Here is an 11,084-nt window from a genome sequence, read left to right as displayed (position 1 = left end):
CTTCAATGAGTGGGCACAACTGAAGAGGGATCATATAAACTAGGAAATTTTTCTCAATTTTTGTTAAAGAATATAAAAAGTATTTCAGTTGCTTCTCCAATCTATAGATTCAAGTTATATTATATTTGCTATGAAAAATAATTGAGGTATATAGAAAGCATTACATAACTTGACAGTATTCAGTGGTGTAGGCTGTTCTGTTTATTTTGTATGTTGAGCTAAATTATTATGAATTTTAGTTATTGCACACATATATGTAGCTGAAACTACTGTCATTTTCAATTTTCTTTTGTTCTTGTTTAGTTTATGTTATTGCCTTTTTAGCAGTGTATTTTGTAAACATTTGTTGGAAATAATATTTACCTGAATGCTTTCATCAGTTGTCTCATAAGATAAGATTTATTCTTTGTGATTATTAAATTATTGACAGGGTGATTAGAAATTATTAGACAAAATACTTTATTCTCTTATTTCTGTCTTGTCGTAAATGACCTTGATATTTTCCCCACTGAACTGCTAAAATGAATATTAGTGAAGCACTAGGATCAACATAAGTTCATTGTACCCTTCTCCCAAATTTGAGACTGTGTCAAAGTTAAAAAATATATTTGATAATTATTTTTGTTCATTTTCAGATTGGATACTACTTTAGTAGATTTTAATGGTATGAATTGGGAGCGTGGTGACATCACATTTTTGTTTAATGGGAATCAACATTTGTCAAAACCACTTTTAGTCATGGATAACAAAGCCAAAAGCTTCCAGTGGATACGCAATGAGGTCAGTAAATACCCTATGCATTTTACCTCATTACTGAGAAAATATAACCATAAATTTCTTTTTATTGTATTGATATAAAAAAAACTGTCATTTTATGAAATGTTTGAAAATAATTTGGATTTTTTGTAGATTGTCTATATATATATATGTATATATATATATATATATATATATATATATATATATATATATATATATATATGTATACACACATAGAAAGAGGGAGAGAGAAAGAGAGAGAGAGAGAGAAAAAACAAAGTTATTTTTTTCCACATGGGTAGAAATATAGAAAAAAATAGAAGTTGAAAATGCACTGAGAATAGTTAAAAAAATTTTATTATATTTAAAGATGTAACTGGTTTCACAGTTTAGACTGATTTTCAAAAGTTGAGATAGTAAACATGGATTATGTCACAGATGTCTTGCTTCTGACTAGTAATTAAAGCTTGTTCTATTTTTATAGAGTACATGGCTAAAATTAGTATTATGTTTTGGATATGACTTGATTGGTAGAGAATAATCACATGACTGGTCTAGGAAATTTTTGTAGGTTCCCCACTACATCCATGTGTTAATATCAAGTGACAATGTTTGGCATCATAAGTCAAGGCTGACATAGTTGAGTGAACATGTCTTGTGACAGTACCAAACAATCAATGCTCTGAATGTTTTCTTTCAAGTGTTGTAGAAAATGAATATGTGATTAAGTTTAGAATCTTTTGTACCTTTCCTGCTATGTTCATACATTAGTGTCACATAACAGTATATTTTGCTCCAAAAATTTAGGCCGACACGGTTGAGTCCACCCTCCCACATAACAGATGAAATTTAGAGTGCCTTGATTGTAACTAAACATTTTCACTCAACCATGTCAGTATTAAATTTTGACACAAAATCTACTGTCGCATGGACGCAGTGGGAAATGTACAAAAGGTTCTAAACTTAATCACGTGTTCATTATCTACAGAGCATTGATTGTTTAGTGTTGTCACTCAAACGTGTCAGCCTCAACTTACAACACCAAACATTGTCACTTGCTGTTAATACAAGGACATAGCGGGGTGCTTATAAAAATTTCTAAAACTAATCATGTGACTATCCTCTACCAATCAAGTCATATCCAAAACATATGCTAATTTCAGCCATGTACTCCCTATAAAAATAGGACAAGCTTCAAACACTAGTCAGAAGCAAGACAGCTAGGCTGGTTATTCAATCATTCTGTTTGTGTTTGACGTGTTTCACTGAAAGGTTAGTTGATTTGGAATTGTTGCCTGCTTGCAGGATTTGTTATTTGTGTTTGTGGTTTCCTGTAAGAGAAACGTTGTTTAAAAATATTTATTTGTGAAAAATTGTGTGAATTGTTATCTTCCCCTAAGGGGGAAGGATATTTAAATTGTTTATTGCCTTGCGGCAAATTTCGAAGTGTGTACCACTTGGGAACAGTTGTTAAATATTATTTGAACTGTTTTCCAGTTTGGAACAATTATTATATTCTTTGTGTGTCTTTTTGAATATTTTTGTGTAAAAAGTATTGAAATTTCTTCAAATGAAGAAACCAACAAAATGAATTTTGCCACTGCTCTTGGCAGATCTGATATAATTCTTACAAAAGAACATATCCACCAAATGAATTGATAAACAAGATGAGAGAGAAAACTATTATCTACAAGTCATACAATGTAGAAAAGAAGAAGCTCAAACACTTGGAAGAGTGCACTGTTGAAAAGTGTCTCGGGCCAGTAATAAACCAAATAAAATACCTGGCCCAAGGCACAAAATTTGCTACAATAGAAGCAAGGTTCAAGTCTGCGGAGAAAGCTAGAGAGTTTTCGACTTGGACCGTGCAGAACGATAACATAATGCTTTTACTGTTGTATCTGGGATGAAGAACGTCCTGAATTAAATTAAAGAACATCTCACCAGAGGTTGAGGTTGCGTAGATCGTGGCCACTCTCTTGTTTGAAAGAGAGGATAAAATTAATATAATCCAGATCTCCAGAGACACCCCACAAAACTGGTGGGGTCAGACTCTGGAGATCCTTGCATAGGCCACGACAACAGACCTGGAAAGTTTACCAGAGATCATACACATCGGAGAGGAAACAGTACTGATGGTTCATGTAGAGGGGAAAAGACCTAGATGCTACAAGTGTGGCAAAAAGGTCACCTAAGGTCAAAGTGCCCCTCTACAAAAAAGGCTAAAGAAGAGGAAGAGAAAAGTGAAGAGGTGGCACCCCCAGCCAAGGAGGCTGTTACCCAGAGGGTAACCACCTCCACCAGCAAAGAAAATTCAAAAGAAACAGAACCAGCCATGACACTGGCTGAGGAAGACATGGACTTTCAGATGCCTACAAAGACCCAGGAGATGGCTCCAATAGCCAAAGTTGTGAAAAAAACAAGAACCAAAAGAAAAAAGGTAAGAACTGAAACTTGAAAAAATAGATATCCCGAAAAAAGTGGATACTACAATAGTGGTGTATAAAAACAGTAATAAGTATTTGGAAGGGGTCATTAGACCCCCATCAACAAACTGCATTATTTGTGAATAGCAACCAAAGAAGTTTGGTGACAATAGGGAGAATTTCCCAAAAGCTGTATAGCGATTTAAAGGAAAGATAACCGAAAGAAATTGTGGAGCTCAAGGAGCTCCCGAGGGTGTTTGACCCACCGGTGGAACTGAGTCTGGATGAGAAGAAGGAAGAGGAAGAACAGGTCTCAGTGGTACTGAGAACAATCCCCCTTGAAAGATGAAAAGAGCAGGTAGGCTCAGATTTCTTTCTTTTTTGTTTTTGACATGGCTACACTACGCATTGGTTGTTTAAATGTACATGACCTGGGCTTGAAGAGGAAGCAGGCTTGTTTCTTCAACGACCTCAGATCACAGAGAATTGATGTTATGGTTGCTACAGAGACCAAGTTGGACAAGCTGCAGGCCTTCTCAACTCTCCTGAATGGCTATGAGAAAATCAAGTCTCCTAGTTGGATAGTGGGGAAGGGAGGTGTTGTGGTTTTGCTCTGGAAAAGCTTGGCACTGCAGACACGTATGATCTTCGTGGACCCAGAAGGTGAGTTGGTTGTTCTGGATCTGACATACAGAGGTAAGGCTTTCAGGTTGGTTGGCATTAACGCACCTAGCACGCTAGGCAAACGGAATGAGTTCTATCAACGCCTGGAAAACTTTCTGGTGATGTCAAGGACATTAGTTTTGTTAGTGATTTTAACACTATTTTGGATGCACACCTGGATAGCATAGGCTCGAACGATAGGAGATGCAACTCATGCCTCATTGATATGTTGAAGCGATTTATGCTGGCAGATTGATACAGACTCGATAACCCAAGCATTCTAGTGTGGACTTGGACTAATAACGACGGCTCAATCAGGTCTTACCTAGACAGGATTATTGTTAATACTAGAGTTAAGTCTAGTTTTAGCTGTCCACAGTTTACCTACATACCCTACATGGATCATAAATTATTGACATGTGGGTTGCATATAGATAATGTCCATAAACAGGAATCTGGCTATGGGAAGTTGAACAACTCCCTATTGGATTGCGAAACTTACCGTAGCCAGATTTATGTTAGTAATGAGGGCACTAACCGGCACTGTGTTAAATAACCGGTGGTGGAGTGCCCTCAAAAGAGCCATTCTACTTGAGTCGACTAGTTTAGCAAGCAGTTTAGTCTAGAGCAGACTAGAGTAGAAAGGGATTTAGTTAAGGTGTTAGAAGAGGCGCTGAGAATGGGCTCTGCACCGTTTTGGTGGCAAGATCGACTTTGGACCGACACCTCAATGCCAAACACAAAGGATACAGAGTCTGGGCTAAAGTACGTGCACTAGGTCGCGAAGGTATCAACGTTGGCAGGTGGGCTCACTCAATAGAAACCCAGCGTGGTGTAGATGCTACGATAAGGTCTGTAGTAAATGAACATGGACAGGAGAAGATGTGCAAGGCCTTTCATGAACACTTTGCTGCATTGTTCAGGAAGAGCGGGACACTGGACAATGCGGATTTCCTGGCTGGTGGCCCACATCTCTCGGCACGTGATGGTGAGTGCTGTGAAGAGCTGATTACAGCTAAGGAGGTTATAGAGGTGCTTTCCGTGTGCCCCAAGGACAAGTTACCAGGATTGGATGGTCTGCCTTATGAATTTTATAAAAGTATGCCAGACTTGTTTGGGAACATACTGACCAGTGTGTACACAAATTGGCAGCAGAATGGGAGAATTCTCAAATCTGTGAGCTGAGGAGTGGTGACACTGATCAGGAAGGACCTGAGCAAGGGGGATAACATTAATAACTTTCAGCCCATAACTCTACTAAACACAGAGTTAAAGATTCTGGCCAAGGTGCTAGCCAAAAGAGTGAGGATTGTTGTAGGCGACCTGGTGGGAGAGGCACAGACATGTGCCATCCCAGGAAGTATGATACATGACAACCTTCACCTCATTCGCTACACCATAGAGAGGGTTGGTAAAGTTCCTGGCAAAGGTGGGGCACTGGTGAATTTAGACCAGTTTAAGGCATTTGATAGGGTCGACCATTGGTATCTGGCGGCAGTTCTTCTGGTGGTTGGACTGAGCCCAACTTTCCGAGGCTGGATCGAAGCTTTGGATTGCAACATCGAATCTGTCGTCTGTCCCCACTCCTGTATGTATTGGCTCTTGAGTCACTGCTGCAAAGATTGGGGACTATAAGAGGAGACCCACATAATCTGTGTTACGGTAGAAGTGCGACAGCATATGTAGATGATTTCACCATCACCATGTCTGATGAAGGGCAGGTACCTCATGTAGAAGACACCATCAAAAGATACAGAGTGGTGGCAGGGGCAAAAATTAACCAGGAGAAATCCATTGGCTTGCAACTCAGCACCTGGCATGGCAAGTCAATGCCTTCCAACAGTGTCATCATATGCTGGACGGAGGGCCCGGTTAAATTGCTCGGGATCTGGTTTGGACCAGATCCCCAGGTGGAGAAAAACTGGAGCAATGTAACAAGTAAGGTGATGGCCATAACCCAGACCTAGTCTGGGAAGACATTATCCTTGCTAGAGAGGGCCAAGGTTGCACAGGTGTTTATAGCATCTGTGATAACCTACTGCCTAACCGTCATGCGTTGCTCCAGTTTGTGGCTGACCAAGTTGGAACAGATCCCTTTCCACTTTTTGTGGACAGGGAAAACACCACTTGTGAGGTGCTCCATCTGCTCCCAGAAACCATTAAAGGGTTGACTAGGGATGCCGTGGCTGATGATGCGCAAGTATGCGCTGAGGCTGAGACATCTCTGGCACTACCTGGATGGTGAGCAGGTGTGGTCACCACATGTCAAGCAACTTTTTCCACAACTGATGTCCCTGCGGGATGTAGGTACATGGATCAGGCGGAGACCTAGGATGGGGGAATGGCAGAAAGAGTGCAGGCAAGCACTCACTCTATTCTCCCAAGCAAGCAGTACCGGCAGCGAGGTTACCACCATGGATTTTTATAGAGGGTTGGTAGAGTATGAGTCCAATGACGTCCTGGGGGAGACTTTAGGCTTTGATGAGGAACAACTAACCAGCCTGTTCAGGAGGACATTCGGGCTGAGGTACCTGGATAACTTCCTGAAATCCTTGGCTTGGTTGTGCTATCGATTGGCCTTACTGGTTCCAGAGAGGTTGTTGAGACATGGTTTTGACACCTCCCCCACATGCCCGAGGTGCGGGCGTGTTAATGAAACTGTTGTGCATGCCTTCGTACACTGTGAGGAGCTGAGGGAGTTGATGACCTATGTCAAACAACTGATGTCAGATGCGGAAAGAGTATGGCTCTTGACTAAGTCCATGGTTAAGATTGTACTGCTTCCCTCCTTTAACAAGGAAAGGAAGGCATCTTTTTTCTGCGTAGTAGCCATACTGAAAGATACAGTATGGATGACATGTGTGAAAGGGATTGAGACACGGGTCGGTAAGTTATTTTAACTTCCACCTGTTAAGAAAGATCCGTCTGGAGAAAAGGTACCTGCCTCAGAGTGTGTACGAAAAAAGATGGACAACTGTGGTAAGGAAGCTGAGAATGAATGAGGCCATGCTAGTGTAGCCAGTCAAGATGAAAAAGAAGGGGAAAAATGGAAAAACAAAATGAAGTAAACAAAGGAAAAAAAAACACGGGTTAAACAAAAACCCATGAACATTATATTTATATTTATATTTTTATTTACATTTCTCATTTTCATTGTAAATTTTGATTTTTCATTCTGATTTTTTTGATTTCATAATGATTGTAACCTCAGCCCTCTGTAAGACTGACCTTGTTTCATCTCTGCCCCTGTTCTGTCCTTTCTGTGTATGCCCTTTATAGGCAATAAAGAAATACAGAAGCAAGACAGTTGCAACATAACCCACGTCTTTCTATCTCAACTTTTGAAAATCAGTGTAAACTGTGAAACTGGTTAAATCTTTAAATATCATAAAAAATTTTAAACTGTTCTCAGTGCATTTTCAACTATTTTATATCAATATACACACACACACCAGAGTTGATAGAATGTAGGTCAAGAGAGACCTTTCAGTATATGCTGATCTGGAAACTTAGTTTGGAAATCGTCTTTCATGGTATGTTTAAAGTTTTGCTTTTATCAAGCATAACAGAGCTTTCACTGATAGTTTTGGGAGCAACAAACCACTGGTAAGTGGCAAGCAGGTTTTAATTTTGGGGAAACCTGGCTCTACAGAAACTATACTGGTGACCTCAGAGGAAGGAGAGAGAGAGAGATATGAAGCACTTGATAGTTTACAATAAACATTGCATTTGCAATTAATTGGTTGGTATAAATATCATCTTTATTTAACTTTTCCTTATTTCTTACTTGCAATTCTAGTATTTTCATGTTCCATGTTATGTTAATTTTGCATAAACTTTCTGTCTGGTTCAGTACAGCAATATTTACTTTCATATTCAGTATTATATGTTTGCAGTTGATGCTGAAATTCCAATGAATTTTCATATATACCATTTTTTAAACTCTTTTTGTGTTATATTTTCCACAAATTTCCAAATGGACAATTGGTTGCAATATTTTTATATATTTTCTTATGTCTTTATATGTATGTGATCACATACTTTATTCAATCCCCACTTTAAATGCTGCTAAAGAGGATAAAAAAAGCTCATTCATTACAGCTCATTCATTCCAGCATGTTTCAGACTGGGAAATAATTCTTTATTTTCAGGTGTTTCAACTGGTATACCTAAAAGTAAAATTATTCATTTTGACATCCACCACTTGTAGCTCAGCCGTTTTCAGAAAAGCATAAATATAAACAAACACATAAACATGCACACACACATACACAAACAAAAAGCTTCTTTCAGTTTCTGTTTACTAAATCCACTCACAAGGTGTTGATCAGTCTGAAGCTATAATGGAAAACACCTGCTCAATGTATTGCACAGTGGGACTTAACCTGAAACCACACAATTGGGAAGCAGACTTCTGAACTACACAGCTATGCCTGCCTGTGCCTAGTGACAATATACAGTTCAGTGTGAATATAGAAATGGTGTTAATGTTTACCTATTAGGATCAAATCAACATCTGATATGCAGTAACATTATCATATGGTGGATATCAAAATTTCTATTAAGATACGTTAGAATTTTAAAGATGGCTATGGACATTTTTGTACACTTATTTCCTCTAATTCTGATTGAGAGTTATTTCTGGCCAGTAATCATAGTTTTTAATTTTTGTTCTTTCATGAGTTTAGATGTCTCTCTTTCATTTTAAGTTTATTTTTCTATGCAAGTATAGGTTACATAAATAAATTATTATATAAGTTTTAAGTTGTTATTGATCTAGAAGAAAAAAAATAACAACTGGTGTAATAAGATAAGATGAAAATTTTTGGCTGTGCTTTTTTGAAACCCAAATATTAATATTAGTAGATATTTAAAGGCAATGAGCTGGTAGAGTTGTTAGTATGCCGGGCAAAATGCTTAGCAGCATTTCATCCATCTTTTCATTCTGAGTTCAGTCTTCTGCCAAGGTGGATTTCACTTTTCATTCTTTTGGGATCAATAAAATAGGTTCCAGTTGAGCATTGAAGTCGATGTAATTGACTTACTCTTCCCCTAAAACTGCTGGCCTTGTGCCAAAATTTGAAACCAATATTAGTAGATTTTTTGACATTTCTATTATCTGTATGTAAGTGTGTGCTGTATGCACATGTGCGTGTGCATATAATTTCAAATGCTCAGGAAGCTCCTTAGAGGTAGTAAATTGTTTCTGTTACCTAAGGTGACCTAATTAGCAGTAGCAGAGGATATTCTGAAAGTTTAATTGCCAGAATAAGAATAAGGTAGAGAAAGTTCAGAGCTATTACCTCTGTTGGCAACAAAGGTCTCTCTCTCTCTCTCTCTCTCTCTCTCTCTCTCTCTCTCTCTCTCTCTCTCTCTCTCTCTCTCTCTCTCTCTCTCAGAGTCAAAGGTAGATTGTATGATGCAAGTGAATGAACAATCATGCTACATGATAGTAATAAGTGGTCTCTGAATGTGGAGGACAAAGAGGAATGAAGCTAGTATGGTTCATTGGATGTGCAGAATCATTGTGTATGTATAGCAAAGTGAAAGTGTGTAGACAGAAAAAAAAAAAGGCATATAAAGAATACAGATGTAGAGAAAAGACTGCTGTAGTTTGGCCACGTGATGTATATGGATGAGACAGCTGTATAAGCCAATTGTTTACAGTGGATGGAACTTGTGGAAAAGAGCAAACCAGGAAAATGAAGTAGTGAAGCCTGATCGCAAGATGTTGAGTCTCACAGAGGAGATATCTGAAGACCCAGATGATTATCAATTTGCTGTGCTTAAGAAGACCTGTCATAGCGAGAGTGAGGTCCTAAAAGTATGATGCTCGTTCTTGTATATGCTGGGCCTACACCCACTTTTCCCTCTCAAGCATTTCCCCACATCTTCCTAACAGCCACCCCTCTATCACTCTTCTAACTATGGTACTACTCAACTGCTGCAATCATTTGAGAGCAGAATCAGTACATACTTTATCCACCCATCTTTGATACTACCAGTTACCTCACAATGTCATCCCTGTTCATACTACTTTCCATGATCATCCCCTTTCTGTGCTTTCAGTAATCTCTCTCTTTCCTCTGAATTACACTTTAGGTTCACTATACCTCATCTTTACCACCTCTCCCATCTGCTATTTTTCTCAACACCCTCTCATAACTGCTAACAATGCTTCCCCTATCTTTGTCATCCCATTCACTATAAGCACCACCATGTACCTCTGACTCCCATCTCTGCCATATTTCATCACCCTTCCACCCACCACTCCATGCAAACCCTGCACATCATTGCTCTACTTTCTGATCTATCTGCAGGTATATGATACTGTTGTTTCCCACATCTCCTGTTCTGCTGCTAGTCACCTCCTTCCTAAGTCACTTCTGTCTCTCTCATCTCTCCCTCTAAACGTATATTTAACATCAACCACACCTTCACCCTTTTTCACCACTCACTACATCCAATTCTGGCCCAATCTCTAACCATTTGTCACTCTCCTCTCACATTTTTATGAAATTACCCAGTCCTTCACCCACTCCTGAACTACATTCTATATTCTCTTGTTGGTTCCTGAACCTATTTTTACTTAGTCCATTATTTTCTGTTCACATTTTACTTGCAATGCATCATACTCTGCTCCATTGATTAAAACTTTCAAGTTTACTCTTGTTTGTGCTTTTGGCAACCTAATTTTTAATATTGAGAGAGTATTTTTTGTCACAGTTTGAGAATGTATTTTCTTAAACTACTTCAACATACTTTCCACTGTAGCTTCGCTGTAAGTATTAAACCTTGTAAGTCCTTAAAATGACCTTCACTTTTAGTTTTTGATTGTTCTCATATATAGTTGCACAAATGCAATTTGAGTGTACTAAATGCAATCTATATATATAAAAATGAGAATGTGTGTCTGTCTGTCTGTCTGTCTGTCTGTCTGTCTGTGTGTGTGTGTGTGTGTGTGTGTGTGTGTTCCCCCAAAACTTGAGAACTACACAACCAATTTCATTCAAATTTTACACATGTCTTACTTAGGGTTCCAGTTGTGTTTTAGTCAAAAAAAATTTTTAACTTCTTACATAGTTCGAGCCCACAGCAACATCATATCTCCTCCACTATTTAAGTATTACGTGTCAAAAGTGAAACAAAAACACTCATGTCAAATACTTTCACTTTAAAAATGAAACTATTCTACTAACTGAAACAATCACATTTCGATACTGTAATGACAGATAC

At 38.5% G+C, this 11,084-nt stretch overlaps 1 protein-coding gene across 2 annotated transcripts in view; it reads left to right on the top strand.

Moving 5' to 3' along the window:
* LOC106878624 (protein IWS1 homolog) overlaps nt 1-11,084 on the top strand; it is an 863,399-nt gene that overhangs the window by 193,413 nt on the left and 658,902 nt on the right. For both annotated transcript variants that reach the window (XM_052971184.1, XM_052971183.1), the window contains exon 6: nt 636-780. In XM_052971184.1, the coding sequence (XP_052827144.1) occupies nt 636-780 (145 nt within the window). The remainder of the gene's footprint in view (nt 1-635; nt 781-11,084) is intronic.

This window comes from Octopus bimaculoides, chromosome 10 (genome assembly GCF_001194135.2).
Source record: "Octopus bimaculoides isolate UCB-OBI-ISO-001 chromosome 10, ASM119413v2, whole genome shotgun sequence".
NCBI lineage: Eukaryota > Metazoa > Mollusca > Cephalopoda > Octopoda > Octopodidae > Octopus > Octopus bimaculoides.
The sequence above is the reverse complement of the archived record's forward strand: the minus strand, read 5'-3'. Positions and strand labels throughout refer to the sequence as shown.